At 37.5% G+C, this 21,496-nt stretch overlaps 1 protein-coding gene across 2 annotated transcripts in view; it reads left to right on the forward strand.

The window, feature by feature from the left end:
* The first annotated feature begins 835 nt into the window (after positions 1-835).
* Positions 836-21,496, forward strand: part of usp33 (ubiquitin specific peptidase 33) — a 32,708-nt gene continuing 12,047 nt past the window's right edge. Inside the window, exons 1-13 of one of the 2 annotated variants that reach the window (XM_084410945.1) lie at positions 836-1,108; positions 6,777-6,869; positions 8,140-8,193; positions 8,457-8,519; positions 12,639-12,785; positions 13,208-13,313; positions 13,405-13,474; positions 13,560-13,673; positions 13,774-13,852; positions 17,116-17,518; positions 17,920-18,057; positions 18,214-18,326; positions 19,878-20,050. In XM_084410945.1, coding sequence (XP_084267071.1) covers positions 6,786-6,869; positions 8,140-8,193; positions 8,457-8,519; positions 12,639-12,785; positions 13,208-13,313; positions 13,405-13,474; positions 13,560-13,673; positions 13,774-13,852; positions 17,116-17,518; positions 17,920-18,057; positions 18,214-18,326; positions 19,878-20,050 — 1,544 coding nt within the window. In that variant the 5' untranslated portion in view covers positions 836-1,108; positions 6,777-6,785. Of the gene's footprint in view, positions 1,109-6,776; positions 6,870-8,139; positions 8,194-8,456; positions 8,520-12,638; positions 12,786-13,207; positions 13,314-13,404; positions 13,475-13,559; positions 13,674-13,773; positions 13,853-17,115; positions 17,525-17,919; positions 18,058-18,213; positions 18,327-19,877; positions 20,051-21,496 lie in introns of both variants that reach the window. The other variant, XM_084410944.1, reaches the window with a different exon arrangement.

A 21,496-nucleotide genomic window follows, 5' to 3' on the forward strand; every position in this document is an offset into this window, starting at 1 on the left:
AAAATAAACTAGTTAAATTAAAACATTGGATTAAAATAAAACATTGGATTAAAATAAGTAAATACAATTTACTTATTTAAAAAAATACAATTGAATTAAATAAATACAATTATTAGTAAACAAAAATAAATTAATACATTTGATTCAAATAAAATACTACAAAAATAAAATAAAGTATATTAAAAGTATTTATTTTGTAAATAATAAATAAAAACATTTGATTCAAATAAATAAATGTGTAAAATAAATACCATTTTATATAAATAAATCAAATAAATGCATTTGATAAAACTAAATAAATAACTAAAACTTGCATTTAATAAAACTAAATAAATAAAAAAGTAGAAAAGCCGTGTAGAATAATAAAATATAATAAGAATAATAAAAATTAAAATAAAAATAAGATTATTAAACTGAACAATAAAATTATTTTTAAAAGATTATTTATTAAACAATACAATGTTATTAATAAAATAAATAATAAATAAATTATATGTGATATAAATAAATAAATGATAAATTAATACATTTGATAAAAATAAAAATATTAATAAAATACATCTAACTCACATCTACAGTGTGATTAGAAGAAGAAGAAACCCCCCCCCGCAATGATGTAATAGTAACAGAAACTAGATAGTTAACACATTTAAAATTATTAAACAATTAAAATAATAACATTTTAGGATAGGGGGTCCCTCGCACGAGATTTGGGGGCCTGAGGCATTAAAGATTGAACAGCCCTGCAGGTGTAGTTCTCTCTGTGGCCGCACGGGGGCGTCTGGGCTGGGACAGTCACAGCCACAGCTCGACGCGCTTGTGCTGCTGCTCGTCCACACTAGGCGGCGTTCACTCACTCACTCTGACTCTCACTCCGCGCAACCGGAAGGAGCTGTTTGAATGTGTCATACCATGTAGCTCCAGTCTGAAGTTAAACAGTCCGATGATGCCAGGCGTTTGAAAACCCGCTTTCTGCAAACGGAAGAATACTACAGATAATGTAGCTGACACAAGCCGAAAGACCGCCATCTTTCAACCGCCACTCTCTCCATCAGCAGATCAGAAGCGATAATCGATCCATATTAAACCATCGTCCATTTCCCTAGAGGTGAGCTACTATTATATCAGCGGCTGTGTGCGATCTGAAATATGGCGTATTTAAAGCTTTCCCTCCAGCTGAGTGAATATTACCCTATGCATTGACTGTGTGCAGTGATAACTGTGATGTTGTGATATGAGCTGTCAGATGATGTGACTTTAGCTTTAGCCCGTCGCGTTCACACGCCTTCTTCTGCCTGCCCTTCATTCGCATTAAACGCCTCATTCAGTGACAGTCTGCAGGGATTTCAGCTGTTCTTGCGGTTGGAACGATAGAAAGATGTGTAATTGTTGGATAAACTGCGTTGAAGAATGTGCGTGACAGGCAGCAGGCAGCTAGTTGCTAACTAGCCTAGCGAATATTCTGGCTAATGCTGACGCGTTGCTGGAGTGACGTCACTCACACACAGCTGAGACCCGTTACTGTACATTAATTTACTGTGCATTAATATACTGTACTGATCTACATTAAGCCCTCCTAGTGTGCAACCGTTTGTTACATTTAAGATGTATTTTCTTGTATTCTTTAATATTTGTAACACTCCTTAATGTTAATAAAAAACTGCACATTAATATAGCCTACATAATGTACTGACTGTACATTAATGCACAATGCTATGTGTACTGAACAACATAATAATAATAATAATAATCACCTTAAATAATTATTGCTACTAACAAATATAATATTATTATTATTAATAATAAGTGTTTTATTTTGATTAGTTTTTATTTAATTATTTATTTATTTAATTATTAGTAGTATTAATATAAAAAAAAATGATTTAGTTCATAAAATTAAGGGTCTGCAAGGTAATGTTAGGGGGATCTGTGCAAGTGTTTAGAGAAAAATGATTAAAAAAAATAAGATAAGATTATAAAATAAATAAATAATCAGAATAATTACATTAAAATCAAGAATTAATAAAAAATACATTAAAATAAGTAAATAAGTGAGTGAGTAAATAGTAAATGCTGTATACCAGTACTATAATAAGTAGAAAAAAATTATGCAACTTAATTGAAATGAAATATTTTCCGAATAATATTTTAGATACATTTATATTATTAATTGTTCACTGAATAGGCCTAAATGAAATAGACTTTCTTTCTTTTTTTACAAGAAACTATATAGATGCTTTTTGAATACTAGGGCGGGGTCCCTCACACGATGATGATCATATTCGGGGGTCCGTGTGTCATCTAAAGGATTGAAAACCCCTGATTTAATAAACGTTTAGCTTTTCCTAAACTCACTGACCTCCTTCAGTTCCCTTGTGGACGCCAGTTTGGGAAATCCAGCCGTAGATAATGGAGCAGTGCTAATCAATACAATACATATGCACTTATTGTCTTATGCTTACAGTATATTTTCAGAGGAGTTAATAATATATCTCATCTTACAATCTGGCCTTATTGAAACTCCCATCTGCTCTTTTAGCATCCATTCATCTTAGTATTCTTGTAAACAGCCTTTTCTGCAAAACTGGTTAGTCAGTAGATTTTTAAAGATAACATTTTATGATCTTATTTTTGCTTTCGGTTTATATTAGGTTATAAAATATGATGAGGTTGTATAATATGTGCACAGGCCATACAGACTGTACATGCTCTCGTATGCATTGGGCTAAGGTTATAGATTGAGTACTAAAGGCTCAGATAATGTTTGTTTTGTTTTTTTAGTGTGTGTGTGTGTGTGTGTGTGTGTGTGTGTGTGTGTGTGTGTGTGTGTGTGTGTGTGTGTGTGTGTGTGTGTGTTTCGCAAAACATTGACCTTCGCCCTGGATTTATGCCTACACTCAGTAACCACTGGGAATTTTGTAGACAATTTGGAAAATTTAATTATAGATAATGGACGACTGCTCTTTATTTATGTAACATTTACAGAAAGTAAAACAGGAATTGAGAGAAATGGTCGTAGTTATTAAATGGAAAGTTTATACCAACTGAGGGCTTTACTGCCCTCGTGAAACATGTATTTTGATGTGTCGACTTACTAAAGCACATCTAAAGCACTCGATTATGATTTTGAACTGTAGTGTGTTGTTCAAGTTAATATTTTTTTTAATGTCCTAAATTGCAACTTATTCATAAAGTGGCTACATACTATTATACACTACAAATTCACAAATGTCAATAGAAATTACATTACATTTTAATTTTCCACAATTGTTGTCAGTGCAGTCAGCAGTACACTATAATCATATTTCAAAGACAATAGAATTATGAAATTACATAAAAAATGTACTTAAGTCTTACTTGTCAAAAAGCACTCTTAAGTTCAACTATTTGCATTTAATATAAATTTAAACTAGAGCACATTTCCTGTTAATTGCAAATCACAAGCAAATACGTTTCAGAAAACATTGCGTTCGTTTTACACCGGCGTTCTCTTAAAGTGCAGCCTATTATTTCCATTTATAAGACAAGTACTCTTTTTGAAAGTCTGATTAAGTGTAATTTTTCACAAAGGTACACTTCATAAACATGTTTTTTATCCACGCTATGCAAATTGGCAAGAGTTTATTGCATTGTTCATGAAATAACAGATATCGTTGCGCTAAACTTTAAAGGGATACTCCACTTTTTTCGGAAATAAGCTCATTTTACATCTCCCCCAGAGTTAAACAGTTGAGTTTTACCGTTTTAGAATCCATTCAGCCGAACTCCGGGTCTGACAGTACCACTTTTAGCATAGCTTAGCACAGATCATTGATTCTGATGAGTCCAGTAGCATTTCTTTCAAAATGACCAAAGAGTTTCAATATTTTTCCTATTTAAAACTTGACTCTTCTGTAGTTAAACCGTGTACTAAGATCGACGGAAAATGAAAAGTTGCGATTTTCTAAGCCTATATGGCTAGGAACTACTCTCATTCCAGCGTAATAATCAAGGAACTGTGCGGCTGTACCATGGGTGCAGCAGGCGTAATGATATGACGCAGCGCAGTGACAGATCGTATGTGCAGAGATGCACAAAACCTCCTATTGCTTTTTTCCCCCTGTGGTTTTATTCGAGACACTACAGGTGAATAGGGTAAAATGTTTAACTAGCAGATATCACCATGAAACTTTCCCAGTTGATTACCTACATTAGGATGAGAAAAAAATGTATTACAAGTTTTCTGTAATTTAATGTTTAAATATGCAAATTAGGCAATATCTAATGAAATATGCGCTAATTTGCATATATTTAAAAAAACGAAATCTGAGTATTGGATAAAGCCAGGTTAAAAATCATTTTTTCATTGTGTTCACATGTTAGATAGGGGAAAAAATCACAGAGGCATTTATGGATATCTACTTTTGTTATCCTGTAAATCAGAAAATACTGTCAATAGCCTTAAAAAAATGATTTTCGCCATGTTTTTTGGAATAAAATGTTATATAAATCAGGCTAGGAATAATATATTTACAAATCCCTCTGTAAATGTCTTCATAATATAACTAGGTACAAGTCTGGAAAGTGTGGTGGTGTATATCGGTGCTACTGAAGTGGAGATTTCGGACTTGGAGTATGAGAGAAAAGTCATTTTGAGAAAACGGGCTTTAAAGATTTTTCATCAGCCAATGAGATTGCGCATTCAGCCCTTTTACTTTCACGATTGGTTGCTGATAAAAAGGAAATTACCATATTTGGATCTGACAGGATTGTACAGGAGAGAGAGAGCTTCCTAACGGTGCATGTGATGACAGGGTGCCGGCAGAGATCGCGGAGCAGCATGTTGATTAAGAACGCCAACTTTTGTTGAATTTATGAGAAATCTACAGACGCAAACAGACAAAGTGTAATAAAATAAAGACCTAAATGTGTATTTCAGACTTTTTTTCACCACAAGTCTGAAAGAAGACATGTTATTGAAGACAAATATCCAAAAATCTCAAAACTGACCAGTAAAAAAACCCGATGTTTTTGCCTGCCATGTCTCGCCTTAAAGAACTTCTAAACATTTATTGAAGACCTTATTGAAAAAAAGAAAAGAAAAAGGGTTTTGTGTTGCAGTTGGAAAATGAACAAAACAATTAAAGGGATGTTTCACCGCTGGAAAGATGAATGTGTATTTAAATTGGGTCATTTATGTAGTAGAAATGTGAAATTATTTTAGAAGTTGGTGCCTTCTAGACTGAGAAAAGCCAGAAAGGCTCATGCAGATGAAAGACAACAACTCCCAGAATGCACTTGCTTCGCCGCACTCCCAAGCCACACCTACCGGTTACAGAGGGCAGTGTCGGAAGAAATGATACAACCAGGGGGGCAGCGTTTCATATTATTTTGAAGGTACCCCCGGGAGCCGCCATTGGCTAACAAGCCTTCACCTGCTGTTAGCATCCCATTGACTCCCATTCATTTTGGCGTCACTTTGACAGCGAATAACTTTACATCTGAGGCGTTTAAAGACTCCATTTGTCCATGGTTTATTTCTAAAGAAACACGACAATGTATAAAAGGCTCCATTACCTTGTATCTTACGTTATGGCCCCGTAGAAGCAGTTTTTGTAAAAGTAGGCTAACGATTGCGTCATAACCACGCGACTCTCTGGAAATTACCGTAGAGACAGGAAGAGAAGTTCGCAGTCAATCGGGGGGACGTGGAGGCATAAAGTCCGATAAAGTCAAGGGAGAAGCCCATAGAGAGTCATGACGTTGCTCCTGCTCCTAGCTCATGGACAGATCCTACTCACGCTTTCCGTCTCTGCAAGATTCGGAAGGGAATGGTTCAGATTTCGTTTGGCACAGCTACTAGAAAACTTACAACTGTCAGGCAGGCTGCTCACGTCACATCCACGTCGTCAAGCTCAGTTTGAGTCTGCGCAGTACGCTCGGCAATCAGGAAATGAGGGCTTCTAATCTGCTTCACTTCTCTCCGTTGAAACCTATGGGGTCGCTGTGTCCAGTTTATATACTGTCTATGGATACAACTAGGCTACTCGATGACTCGAAACTGAAAAGACGGCGTTTTATCGTGAGATCCCCCTATGGGCGGGTTGAACACATGCGGAACGAGCTCCTCCTACTGGCTGTAGTCTCTCGCCTCTGGCCAAAAAAGCCGCCGATGACGCAAAATGGCGATTTGTGCGTCATCGGAGGCTCTTTTCCAGACACACAATACAGAAATCTCTCGTCTCAGGGGGACATGAGGGAGGGAAGCACGGTCATTCGAAAATACTAGCGGGTTTCTACTGATACAAAGCTTAGCCTAATGCTGATCGGTGAAGTATCCCTTTAACTTTTATCAGTAGGACATTTTTATTTCTGGTAAAACTATATAAAATGTTTTAATTTTAGTGTTTTAAACAGTATTCGTGCAATTCTTGCTGATTTCCTGACCAGTGATTTGTGATTAAAATTAAGAAGACCAATTAAAAGACCACTTAATATTTTACCAGTTTTGGTCTTGCCCATTTCTATGCCCATTTGTTTTTTAGTTTTTTCTATGGTTCTGTTTTCACCAGGTAGTAACATGCGTCCCCATTGACCACATGTGTTCAGGTTTCAAGGGGAATGGTCTCTGATTTCATTTGAGACGCACCAGGATGGCTTATTTGTTTACACTACAAATTCAAATTCAAATACAAATGTTTCTAACTATTTCTGATGTGTTTTTAATAATCAAATCCCAGCTAATATTGAAATAGCAGTTTACCGATGTGTTCATCTTTCTCTCTGTTTTCCAAAAGCATCACGTGATGTCTGGAGCGTCGAGCAATGACTGCCCTCACTTGGAGTGTGTGGGGGAGATCACCAAGGAAGAACTCATTCAGAAGTCTCACGTGAGTCAAACCTTTATCATATCATCGCTTCCGCCCATTTCTTGTTGCTCAAATGTAATGTGCATTATTGAGAAAGCAATGACCCCTCCTTTGGAGTTTGCAAAGCTGCACTAATAATGCGTGGCTTCCTAACGAATAAGAGCTTAGGCTATAAACAGTGCTGTCGGGTGGAATCAATGTGCAGTACACATTATAGTTTAAAAGCATCTGTGGTTGCTGCACCACTAATTGCTTGCTGGCGAAAGCAGATTGTTCTTTGAATAGAAGATGTTTCCATACGTTAATGTTGCAGAGCTGTGAGCTTCAGTGCGTACTGACGTTCAAAAGTTTGGCCTCAATATGTTTTTTTTATGTTTTTGAAAGAAGTCTGTTATCCTCACCAAGGCTGGATTTATTTGACCAAAATGCAATAAAAACAGTAATATTGCGAAATAGTATTATCATTTTAAATAACTGTTTTCTATTTTAAAATGTAGTTTATTCCAGTAATGGCTCATTTTTTTCATTTCTCCATGATCCTTCAGAAATTATTCTAATATGCTGATTTGGTGCTCAAGTTAAAATATATGTTTTTGTTGTGCTTAATATTTTGTGGAAATGGTTATGGATTTTTGTCAGAATTCCTTGTTGAATAGAAAGTTCATAAGAACAGTATTTATTTGAAATAGAAATCTTGGGAACACTTTAGTTTATGGTTAAGTTGCTTATTAGCATGCATAAGATATTGGCTGTTTATCTGTACTTATAAAGCACATATTAATGCCTTATTCTGCATGATATTATTCTACATCCCTTAAAGGGATAGTTCACCCAAAAATTTAAATTCTGTCATCATTACTCGCCCTCATTTTGTTCCAAACCTGTATGAGTTTCTTTCTTCTGCTGAACACAAAAGAAGATATTTTAAAGAATGTTGGTGACCAGACATTTGATGGACCCCGTTTACTTCCATAGTAGGAAAAAATAATAATATGGAAGTCAATGGCTGCCGTCAACTGCTTGCTTACCGACATTCTTTAAAATATCTTCTTTTGTGTTCAACAGAAGAAAGAAACTCATTCAGGGTTGGAACAACATGAGGGTGAGTAAATGATGACAACATTTTTGGGTGAAATATTTCTTTAATATTACCCAATAGCTAAACAAACTAGGCAAAAGCCGTAGTTAATGGACCCTAATCTAAAGTGTAACATTAAAAATGTCTTTACTGTCACTTTTGATCAATTTAATGCATTCTTACTGAATAAAGTATAAATGTGTTTGTTTACAGGGTCAGTGTCAGGACTGTAAAGTCGGGGGACCGAACCTTTGGGCCTGTCTAGAGGTAAGTTATTTAGTTTAATCCGGATACACCGATATTAAAATACAGTGATTAGTAAAGTTTTTTGATGCTATACCTTATAAATCTCACCAATAAATGGCTGATATTAAAATTCTTTACTATTTTGTGTACGAAAACAAACAAATTAAATGACTTTGAAATGACTATCCATCTGGGAAAAAATCTCTTATGAATTGTGAAATTCTTAATTGTTTATGATGCAGGCTGCAGAGTATAATTTCTTTTGATGTTTATCATTCGTTCAGAACGGCTGTTCGTATGTTGGCTGTGGAGAGTCTCATGCGGATCACAGCACTGTCCACTCTCAGGTTAGTCATCGCATTCTCTGTTTCTACCATTCCTGAGCTCTTTTTCAGGTTTTGAAAATGTCTAAACATTTTGTGTGTTAATATACCCTTTTTTATTTATGGTTTACAGAATATTTTATTTAGTTTAGTACATGTACTTGCAGCTTGTGACGTTTCCACCCACAGTGAGCTGTCATTGTACATTTCAGACATGATGTGTGATCCTCATAGCGATTACATTTGTGTGTGGATCTGATCCCTGATCACATGTGTCACTCTCCGTTGATTTCACGCCTGTTATTCTGAATGTGACTAGAGGCTTGAATGACGAAATGAATCACTGAAGTGTGATTTGAATCCCAGCCTGGCCTGTGGCTGAACTCATCCATTATTAATAAGCGCTCCGGTGGGGATCTCACTTCCCACTAAAGCCCACTCTGATTACCCATTACCAAAACCCCACAATGCTGTCTGTGTGAAAACCTCTGAGAGAAGACAGCCATCAGACATACTTCCCTCACAAAAACCTGCATTTGTTGCAGTAAACAAAATGCAGGCCAGGTTTTTTTTTCTTCCACTAAATGGTTTTCCTCTAGCAAGGGTCTTGTGGGTATAAAGTACTGCAGGGATGAGGTATTTTTGTAGACCAACTCTGAATAGCATCACCCTGGTTCCCTCGACAAAACCCCAATAGGATTTTTCCATTGGCTTTTGGATTATTGTAGAAAATAAGCAATGCAACAAACAAACTTTTATGATTCTTACACGTTTGGTTCGTCATAAAAATCTTCGCAAAGGAAATTTTTAGGAATTTTTAAGTCTAAATGCAATCGGCAGAAGTAAATAGCTAAACGGGCCATAAACAAACTACATCAGTCACATGACTTCAATGTCACCACCTTTATGGCCCTGTTTACACCTGGTATTAAGATGCGTTGTGTTCGATCGGGGCACAAGTGGACGACGCTAAATACAGGTGTAAACGGGGCACAAACTTATTTCATAGTTGAGAAGAGACAGAAGAAGTGGAAAGTGGAAAAAAGAGACAGATTAAAACAGCCTGTATATATAAAAAACAACACAACAAGGCTGTGAAAGCGGACTAGTGAGTAGATGAGTTTTCCTGTTGGGCTGGTGATGTTTCATGTCCTCGACAACCTCTGTAGTCCCATTAGTCACTTGCTAGCAACCACCTTTTTTATAAGCTATAAAATGATCACAAAGGATATTACTGTATTTAGTACTTAGTTTTTTGTTAATATATATATATAAAGCACTTTCAAAACAATACTCTAGCAGTACAAGCATAAAATAAATACATAAACCACAACAAACAGCCATATCATCCGTCATGCTACATATCACTCACAATGATCAGACACTCAAACGCCAAAAGCAAGGAGAATAAGAAAGTCTTTGGACCAAATTTGAAAGTGTCAAAGTAGACTTTAAACAAAGGCAACTCATTCCACAACTTACACTTCAGACGAGACCCTAAAAAATACATAATGAGCTTATTTTTTTACCATGCACAGACTTTATTTCGGGCATTTAACCAGTGCTAAAATGCTAACTCGTTTCCGGGTTTTGGCCTACATCATCCCTACAGCACTCTATTAATGAGGAATGCCCTGATAGTCTTGATTGATCCTAATGCCACATCACATCCTGCACTGCCCATCAGGGCAATGCAAGTGTCTTTGTAGACACATAAAGATTATTATTATTATTGAATAATTTGTTCAGTCATATAAATTCCCAGGGTCATGAGTGTGCTGTGCGTATACCACAGTGTATAATGTAGATGCGTTTTCTATTATGTTAGCCTTGCTGTGCTGTGGGTTCAATTAGATATGGGCATGTATTACATCCTGTCGGTCACTGTGGTCGGAGTGGCAGATGTTGGCAGGGCTTGTGTTTTGGCGCAGCTCTCATAAATGTTTTATCTGCCCCTGTCTGCACCAGTTGTAGTGCCGCAGTGAAAGCCAATCCAGACACATGAATAATGCAGAGTCCTCTCAGCCACCGCTGTGTGTGCAAACCTTGACCTAACGTCACCACTCCCCATTTCCCCTACTACGCTTTCATGCTTGTAGCAATACACTTTTGTTTCACCCTACATTTTGAAGAGTCTTTCTGTTGCATTATATGTAGAGAAGGAGATCAGTACTCAAGCTGCCTTTGTTTGGGAAGCAGAAAGGCACTGATGTTGAAGTTTTGGCTGAAACCAGTAGCGGATAAATGGCCGAGGCTATTCTAACATTTACTTATTACTGTTGTTGGTACACAGTATTGCCCCACAATCGTCAAAGTCGCACGTTTTGGTGAACTTTGCCATTTTCGAGCTGAAATATGGCATTTAGCTTATTTAATTTGTGCAAAACCAAGGTGTTTTATGTGTGGGGATTGTTGGGGGAGTCTCTCCAAATTTGTACAAAATATTGCTTTGTCAACACAACACAACCAAAGAGTTTCATCACTTAAGATTTGAATTGCGTGCGATATAAAAATGTGCCACAATCACAAATTACAAAATGTGCCGTCAAAATCCAGAGATAAAATGCAGTTTAGCCTTGCAGTGTCCAATGCCGATGGTTTCAATTCATTTTTCTATTATCTACCAAATACATGGAGGACTGATTTGATCCAGAACTTGCGATATTCTTAAAGGGCCCCTATTATGGGTTTTTGAAAATGACCTTTCATGTAGTGTGTAACATAGCTCTTAGTGAATGAAAACATCCTGCAAAGTTTTAAATCTAAAAGTGCACCGTATATAATTTAAAGTTATTGTCTTTCAGAAGTAAGAGTCGACTCTCAGTCAATGAAATGAATCGTTTTTCAAACGAGTCATAAGCCGTTTCGTTGTGACGTCAAGACGAAACATTAGCATATTGCCCGCCCACTTATTGCGCGCGCAGACACCAGGGAAAACCTGAACCTCAAACTGGCATCCGATTCCTGTGGATACTGGATAGCATCATGTCGAGAATACGCTGTGCTCTATAATCTGTCGGTAAAGCCAGTTGTTTTTCACTGCCCAAGGACGAGCATGTGAAGAATCATTGGTTAAAATTCATCTTTACCACAATACCACAGCAGTATAATCCTAAACTTTTGCTGTGTTCCCTTTATTTTACTGACGACTGCTTCTCAAATCTCGGAGTTCAATGCAGGATTCGCAAACCGCTTGCTCTTGAAAGATGGTGTTCAAAATACTTAGTTTTGAGTTTTATATTGTGTAGGTCTCCTGCTAACTGGTGAACTCACATTATTACTGTCTTACTGAAATACGTCTGCTAATCAGTTGTGGGCCACTATTACCTAAAACTGTGTCTAGTAATGCAGATTGTCTGTCGTTCTCACTGCTTTGAGTAAAGATTAAGCATGGAGCAAGATTTGTTTTACCAACGTTTATGTTTCATCAGTCATTCACGCTAGAGCTCGGCTAATGGATGTTATTGATACATTTTCCACATGTTCACCGCAATAAATTAGAAAAATACCTGTTGTAAGAGACTCCAAAACAACATTAGGAAACTTTACATTGGCATAATAGGGGCACTTTAATATTTTGGAATAGCGAGAGTAAAGGCGTTCAAATTTCAGTTGCAATTTTAATTGGTTCATTTATAAAAAATGTATTATATAAGGAATTTGAACCCAGTCCCCATGAATACTATTGAATTATACCCCTTGATTATCATGACTCAGACTTCGAATGAAATCGGTCATTAAAAATGGGGAACTGGCATAAAAAAGTCTGCTTGTTGAATTGGGGAAAAGTCATTTTTTTCTTTTCTTTTTTTATTTATAGTATCTTTCAACTCCTCCTCCTTCTCCTCTTTCCTCCTTCTTCTCTTCATTTCCTCTTCTCCTCCTCCTTCTCCTTCTCCTCATTCTTCTCCTCCTTCTCATTATTCTTCTATTCCTCCTCCTTCTTCTGATATTGGTGGTATTGACATGGTCACCAATATACTGTGCATCTCTCGTTGTAGCAATTCTTTATGTTTTTATTTTATTTTATATGTGGTTTAAATTTGTGATTTATATTTTATTTGCATTTTGAATGTTAAACTTGCAGATACAATTTTATTTTCATTCACATATCCAGCTAAGCACTGTGCCTTTTTCTTCCAGGAGACGCGGCACAACCTGACAGTGAATCTGACCACTTTGAGAGTGTGGTGCTACGCCTGCACCAAGGAGGTGTTCCTGGAAAGAAAACTGGGTCCACACACACACTCACCCAGCACTGCAAAACCCTCTCCAGTACAGACCAGTCAGGTCAGAGCTCTGACTCAGCTTTCTTTGAATGCAAAGCAGCAAAACATAGTGTGAAAGTTTGGTTCTGTGTAGATAAAATCCTCCATTATATATATGCAACGGCGTCTTTGCAGTGCAAACCTGGCTATAAATGTTTGCTAGGAAGACAAGACCAATCACAATCTTGGTATGCAAATATGTGTCAGGCAGAAGACCAATCATAATTCAGTATGTACATTTTACAATGACATAATATTTGTCAGTTATGGTTTGAATGCTGAACATTATCAGTGTCTGGAATTTTGTTCCCCCTTTCTTTTCTTTTTAATTTAATTTAAAGAAAGGTAGCACACCTGTTAATTTTGAGGCCACAGATTTTCTGAACTCTTATTTGCCGTTGTGCATAAGGTGTGCTTTTGCTGATCATCTCTCTGTTCTCTCAGGATTCCAAAGCTCCCGGGAGCCCCACCTCCTTGAGAATTCCTCCCGCGGGAAACTGTGATGACCTGGACATGGAAACTGAGGAGGAGGACGAACTGAGGACCAGAGGTCCTTCACATCTCATGTCTAGAGTTCTGTGCTTTTGCTCTGCATTGCAAACACTTTTAGTCTGAACCTGGTCGCCCGTTTCTCCTCACAGGTCTGACTGGACTGAAGAACATCGGCAATACCTGCTACATGAATGCAGCGCTCCAGGCGCTCTCTAACTGGTAAGAACCACAGAAATCGCTAATGTGGTCTAATTGTTCTCTTCCAGTCTCTTGCAGTGGTCTCTCTTTCTGGTTTCTCTTCTAGTCCTCCACTGACTCAGTTTTTCTTGGACTGTGGTGGTCTGGTGAAGACAGACAAGAAGCCAGCGCTATGCAAGAGCTATCAGAAACTCATCACAGACCTGTGGCACAAAAACAGGTACATTCTTCTGGTGCCATTTCCTATTTTATTCTAATTTTTTCCTCAAGAAACAAGTTTTCATTTGAACTTTTATTGCTTTTGTTTTGTGTGGTTGCAGGAACTCCTATGTTGTTCCCACAAATCTATTCCAGGGCATTAAGGCTGTCAACCCAATGTTTCGTGGTTATTCCCAACAGGTACGTTTTTGTTTCATTGATTTGTTTAAAAAATAAGGAATGCATAATTTCAAACTCTAACTCAAACCTAACTCTAAGCTATTCTGTCCTATATTATGGCCTATATTATCGTTCAAACGTTTGGAATCAGTAAAGTCAGTTTTATTTCAACTTTTATTCAGCAAGGATACATTAAATTGATCAAACGTGTCAGTAAAGACATTTTATAATGTTTCATAAAAAATATATTTTAAATAAATGCTCTTTTGTTTTGGTTTTCTACAATTTTTACAATTGTTTTCAACTTTGATAATGAGAAGAATTGTTCAAATCAGCATATTAGAATGATTTCTGAAGGATCATGTGACACTGAAGACTGGAGTAATGATGCTGAAAATTGAAATCACAGGAGTTAATTACATTTTAAAATATACTAAAATCGAATATTTGATCAAATATTGATTGATGCTATTTTGTCAATTTATGCACAATAAAAAACTAAAATCATTTTTTGATGACAGTTGCTTTTGTGAATTTAAGTATCACAACATTATAATGTACAGAATTAAAGACAGTAATTTTGAGATTTGCTAAAGATATGTTATTAAATTATTAATGTTTTTATCGATTAGATGATGGAAAGGGGTAATCTAAATCTAAAAATAAGAGGAATTTTAATCCACTATGAAATATCCAATACACATCCAATATTGACTAAAACTAATCAATTAAAATTCTCTAAAATTGTCTGTTAACGACATGAAAAATGACATTTTGTGAATTGTAAGGCCTATGACTTCCACAATGTGGAAAAAGTGGACAGAAGTCATTCAGATGGAAATTAGAAGCCAAAATGTTTTAGAATTTGTCATTTACATTTATATTTAGTCATTTAGCAGACACTTTTATCCAAAGCGACTTACAAATTACAATAAAAAAGTATTTTTTTTAAGGAATATCACACATTATATTTTTTATCCATGTTCTAATTTATATACTAAAGCTCTGTTGTGCAGCACATTGACAAAAAGGCTGTTTTATTGCATTTCACAATTTTCACTGTTCATTTGATTAGATTTATTCAATTATTCATAATTTATAGGGCCCTAAATTCCTATAAAACAAAATTCGGAGAGGACTAACCTCACCCCGACTAGCCCAACTTAGTCAATCAATGGCATGAGTTTGTGGCGGGACAATCCTTTCATTTCAACCAATGACAGATGAGGTCAAACTCAAATGATCCTGCTAGCAGAGGGAATTTCATCTGTTAGAGCCTCCGTCTCCGTTTTCTTTCTTTTTTTTCTTGCCATACTTTGTACTCCAGCTGCATTTAAAAAGTAAAGACCCCGTTTTAGTCTTGCAACTGATTCAGAGTGTCTGTATATGTTTGATCACCTCCAAACTGTGGCCTACATCCATTGTCACGCCTGGCTGGAGAGGAAGGCCGTTTGAAGAATTAGCGTTGACATGAATGGGCCATCACAGGCTTTTCAGAGACTGTAGGAAGCATTAATCTCTTTTTCAAACTCACTTTATTGAAGCTCAGATAGTCTGTGGAGTCCTGTAGAGGGGGCATTCAGTCAATGAATTCCTTGTTTTAAAGTCAACCCCTCTACTAAGTATGAAAGGAAATGGGGCATTGTTTAACAGCATCATACAGCCAGGAAACCCTTTGTCCTTGTACTGCATTGACATTATACAGCGATGGCCTTCTGGTCTAATGTGCTGTCTACTGTTGTTAGAAACTTGTTTGCATACCAGGATTCTTAATACCAGGATGTTAGAATGCCAGTTGGCTTTGTTGCCATGTGGATGAGCCAGTAATGACTAATGTTCTCATAAGCTTCAGCTGTTCCTATGGTGATGGGGTCTCTGCGGGTCTCTGGCTAATCTGTGGTTTACAAATGATGCTTCATGAATGTTGCATTCTTTTTATACTACCTGTAAATGTTTCTTCAAAGAGTGCGTGACTGTCAGTGTGTCAGAGCACACGCAAGGATTTGACCGTCAAATTTAAAGGACAGGTCTACAAGACAAATGTAATTGAAGAGATAGTTTACCCAAACATTTTAATTCTGAAATTTGCTGGCCGAGATATCGGTACTGGCAGATATATCTGCATATTATTTCTCAATAACCTCCTGCTATTGGACAGACTTGCAGAATAATTAATGGTTGACTATGAATACGTGCTTTTGCACCAGGGGAACGTTTTCATAGTTACTATGACTAATGGCGGAAGTACCCACTTTTTGGCGTGTTTGCACCTCAGGAACTTGGAAAAAATTTAGTTATAGGAACGCCTTTTGGGGGTCTAAATTAGCTCCTACTCCAGAGTAGGGTCTAACCCACACAATAGGAACGATCAGTGATGTAATTGTACGTTGATTGGCCGAACAAATGCAAAACACTGGCACACGCCATTTTAAAAAAGCCATGTATACACAGTTTATATACTTACTTCACAAACATGGAAAAAAGCGATAGATGGACTGATGCCGAAGTCCAGCCACTTCTCAACCTTTACTCTGAGGAAATCCAACGCGACCTTGAAAGGACCAAGTGAATCATGATTATGTATTTCTGCTCAGCTAGCAATATTGGGCATCAGCTATATGCAAATGCTATAACTGCGTTTCTATAACTACTACCCGGTGCGAAAGCAACTAATAATACTGAGCCCCACACATGTAAATATTAAGATGAATTAAGAATTCATTCTCACCACTTAATTCATTCCCTCATTTTAGTTAAATTATGGCCACACGTTAACTAAATTTAAACATGGATTTAACTGAAACTATGGAGCAAATTAATAGAAAATGCCACCACAATAAAAAAAAAAACGGGGAGTTCTTAATTTGTGGCCACGATAATTATTTTTCTTCCACATGTCATGTGCAGGGCTACGTAAAATAATGTGTTTCAGGAACTGGAAATGTTTGATTTTATGTGATGCTTCATCCACTCCACTAGATGGCAGTGCAAGTCCAAGATACTGTTATATTGGGCAGCGCAACATAAACAAAAAATGACTGAGTGCACCTTTAAAGGCCGGTTAACACCAAGAACAATAACTATAAAGATAACGATAATTATTGTAGCGACCACACCAACGCATGATAATGTGCTGTTTATTATAAGCGACGTTGTCAATATTTTCATCATAGTTATCACCATAGTTCTATTCCTTGGCGTGAAACAGGCCTTAGCATAGAGTTTAAACATTCTTTGTTTGTTCTTATTTTGTGTAAAACACTAAAATCTCTCTCCATCCTAAGGACTCTCAGGAGTTCCTGCGTTGTCTGATGGACCAACTCCACGAGGAGCTCAAGGAGCTCATTCCTGAACCCGAGGACCCAAACCAAGCTGTGGCCATGGATGACAGTCCCGACGAGGACAACCACAGCCAATCAGACGACTTCCAGTCCTGCGAGTCGTGCGGCAGCAGCGATCGTGCCGAAAGCGAAGGCCCCAGAGTGCCAGAAGACATCAACGAAGCTGAGGTGCTGATGTCAGAGCAGAACCAAAACAACCGGGATTGGCAGAAAGAGAAAAATCTCATCAACAACCTGTACCGTGCCGGTTCCCATTGTGACCTGGATAAAGACGTGGACACGACCACCGAGTCAAGGCCAATTATCAGCAGCCAAGGAGCCATTAAAGCTCAGGGCCGAACTTCAGGTGAACGTAAGGATGTTTAATGAAATTAAGTTAATTATAATAACATGTCAGTCTGATATCCCTAAAGGCCCTGATAAAGTCACTGAAAAGTTTGTTTTCGTTCTTTGCTTAGAGGTAAAAAGTTTAAAATAGCTGCGCAATGGTAGACCGTTTACAAACATTCTGAAAGCATGTGATCTCAGGGATGTGGATATGTTTGCACCAGCTCTGCAATTCGGCACTCCAGTGTTTTCATGATTTTACTTGTCTAACCCTAATGGAATGAGGAATTTTGGCCAGATTTTGTTCAAAATTACATCACATATGTTCGTTCTTCAATTTTTGACTGATGTATGTCAGGGCCTTGGCCTGATGTTTTGCTTGCTTTTCTTGACCGAATTCTGTGTTTCCTCTTTGTTCAGATTCAAACCCTGAAACCCATGTCAGCAGTAGCGTCAGACCGCAGAGTCCCTGTGGAAATGAGGGAATCACATCTAGACTGTCTTGCAGTCCCCCCAAATCCTCAATGTGGCCAAACCTGAGCTCAACTCACAAGAAAGGTACCAGAATTTCAGACGAAATCACTTCGGGAGTGTGCTAGTTTTATATATTAATATAGTTAAATGTATTTTTATTGTTGTTTGCTTATTTCCATAACCTGAACTGAAACAGATTTGAAATTGATCCTAAATGGTTGTGGTATGTCGTGTTGACAGTACCCTCGTTCAACCCACCTAAGAGCAAGCGGCAGAGGAAATATCGCAGCATCATCTCTGAAGTGTTCGACGGCACCATTGTCAGCTCAGTTCAGTGTCTGACCTGCGACCGGGTGAGTGACTGGTGTGATTTTTCACTAGCCTGGTTAAAACCAGACCATTCTCAGTAGTAACTGAGTTATGGTCTGGCAAAGCTTCATTAATAACTCATTTCCAAAGGGGCGTCACCAACGGACGTCGCTCAAATGCCTCTGGGCGCAATTGGATAGACCTAAAACCAATCAGAGCGATCGTCATCGTGTAAAGCCATATGCTGCGTCCCAATTCGCCTAAGTTACACTACGCCATAAAAGTATGTACTCTTTTTGTGAAGAAAAGGTATTTACTTTTGAATGTGTAGCAAAAAAGCGTGCATCCTGTCACGTAAACTGCCCTGTCAATCATCTTGTCACAGTTAAAATCCTCTATTAAATCTAATTTAATTTCCTACCGTTTCGAGGAGAAATGTAGTAGCACGTTCATCTGCCAGTGGGTCTTTCATGGAGACTGTCCTCATGTGTTTGCAATTTGAATATAATAATGCATTTAAAAGTTGGTGCGCTTCACCAACGGACGTCGCTCAATATGATATCGCCTCTGTCTGGGCGCAATTGGATAGACCTAAAACCAATCAGAGCGCTCGTCATCATGTAAAGCCCGCCTCAATGTTTCTGATTGGTGCCTCGATTTGGACGGATTAGAAATCGGCTTGAATGGGCTCTTTGCCATACTACTAGCAGAGCAAATCTAAATTTGCCGGAAGTTTGTCTGGGTTTTCCCAGGCTAGATTTTCACCCAAACAACCTCGCTTTGACAAAGTGAACACAAGCATTTGATTCAGAAAAATAACAGAGGACAACATACTTGTGATAGACTGAGATCCTGCAGATTAGCTGCTAGACTTTAATTTAGTATGACGTTATTATTAGTGTGACACTAGAAAAACCAAGGTCAAAGGTTGATAGATTAATAATCAGATATAAGCTACAGGTTGTATACTGTCAGAAAACCCTAAAAATGTGGTGTACGTGTTGTGTAGTTAATGAATATGCTAACATGAAAGCAAATTATTCTTAAAGCAAAACTTTCTTAAGAAACCTTTTACACATCAAATGAGTAATAAGCCATTGATTTGATGTTCTGTGTTCATTTTTACAGTTTTGTTTGTCATAATTTCTCTTGACTAAAATGCCATGTGTATATATATCTGCATGTGTGTATTTATTTAAAAAAAAAAAAAAAATTCAGCAAAGACACGTTATAAATGCCTTTGCTATCATTTTATCATGTTATCATATCATTGGAAATGGTTTGATCATATGAAACATTTTTAAATCTTTTTAAGTATTCACTTAATTGTCTGTGCAGATACAAGTAATTTTACGTTAAATAAACATTTTGTTTATAATGTTGTTAATTCAATCAACATCCCTTGCATATGAAAAATAATCAGTGATAATAGAGTAAATTGGACAAAGCTTGACATCATGATGACATTTTTGTTTTAATAGAGCTATTTTCATCACAGTTGTTTTAATGTCTCTCTTATTGTTTCTGGCAGTAATTGCAGTTACAGATTAGCATTTTAAATCAGGCTCCTCTGTTACTTGTCCTTCCTTTCTCAGGTATCGGTGACTTTGGAGAACTTCCAGGACATCTCTCTGCCCATCCCAGGGAAAGAGGACCTTGCCAAGCTGCACTCTTCCTCCCACCAGACCGCTCTTGTCAAGGCTGGTTCCTGTGGAGAAGCCTACGCCCCTCAAGGCTGGATCTCTTTCGTCATGGAATATATCAAGAGGTATGTTTGAACCAGAAACTGATTCCGAGGAAGACGGGTTCTACAGGGGGTGCTTGAGTTCTGCAAGCTCACGAATCCTCTCATTAACAAAGTGTGGACATGATGTAAATAAGAGATTCATTGTTCAATGTAGCCATTTTTGCGTGCTTTCTAGGCTGTATACAATCCATTCAGAATTTCCACACAACGGTAATTGATATGATTAGCTTTTGGTTTGACTAGGTTATCAAACAACTAATAATGTGTTGCTTATGTTACACAAACCATATTCCAGTTCGCCATCTCAGAGTTAGACGGCTGCCTTCTAACAATCAGCATCCTTAGAAATAAAGACAGGAAAAGCCCCGTCCCGCAGGTTGTAGGGATTGGTTACATGCTTGTGACATAGAGAACAGGGGCGGTTTAAAACCACGTTTTTGAGACTGTCTTTGGTAAGCTGCTGTTCTAAGAAGAAAATACTCAGCAATAGTGTTGGCTGATGAATTTACACATGGTTTGTCTTAAAGCAATTTACAAACACCACACAGACATATAAACATATAAACAAATTTATTTCACTTTAAGTGTTTTTTTGACCCTATTAAGTAGAACTTGCCAAGATGGGCATTTTGACATAATTTTGTTTGAATATGTCTGTTCAAGTATTCGCGCACTGTCTGAGATGCGGATTTCTGGGCGCGCACTTCAGATGTTTGTGCACAGAAAACTTCCCACACATCGCTCTAGTAACGAATTGAGTTCCCTTTCGCGTCGTCTTGAGTTTGAATATTTAAATTTGCACGGCTTAAATTGTTCATGTTCTCCCAATTTTGCATCGTTAGATTTGAGGGATGTGACGGTGTGGAAATGTTCCTACCGGTTAATCAGTGTGTGACAGCAGCGGTAATACTGGTATCACCTTAAGGGGGGCGTTGGAGTTTTTCCTTTTTTTTTTTTTTCACCTCGCTTTTAAATCACTTGCGGTGCATGTCCACTGGTACGGAGCGAGCGTTTTCAGTTAATTATGTTAAATGCGCTTAAATAGGTGCTTTTAAATTTCGCTTTGAAACCAAATCTTCCGCCATCGTCTTGTCAGTCAAGAGTGAGGTGAAATCTGACTCCTGCTGCTGATCCGTGCTGTGACTCTTGTTTGGCTCACGCTGCATTGAGCAGACTTGTTCAGGTTTTTAATTGTAGTGTCTGTTCTCTAACTGAACTAAACAATTGTATTATTATAAGAAATCAAATCCACGGTGGGGGGGGCGGTACCGTGGTGGGCAAGTGATGGAACAGTTTGATGGCTGAACACCGGTAACACCAACTATTGCAGCAAGCCTATTCAAATTCATAAAAATGTTACCGGCCAACTGGGGATTGACACGTTTCATATACTCACCAGCACCGATTTTTACTCTTATTTGGCGCTTGGCGAGTGTTCATTTTAGTTCCCTGTATTTAAGCATGTAT

The sequence above is a fragment of the Rutilus rutilus genome, assembly GCF_951802725.1.
Source record: "Rutilus rutilus genome assembly, chromosome: 6".
Classification (NCBI taxonomy): domain Eukaryota; kingdom Metazoa; phylum Chordata; class Actinopteri; order Cypriniformes; family Leuciscidae; genus Rutilus; species Rutilus rutilus.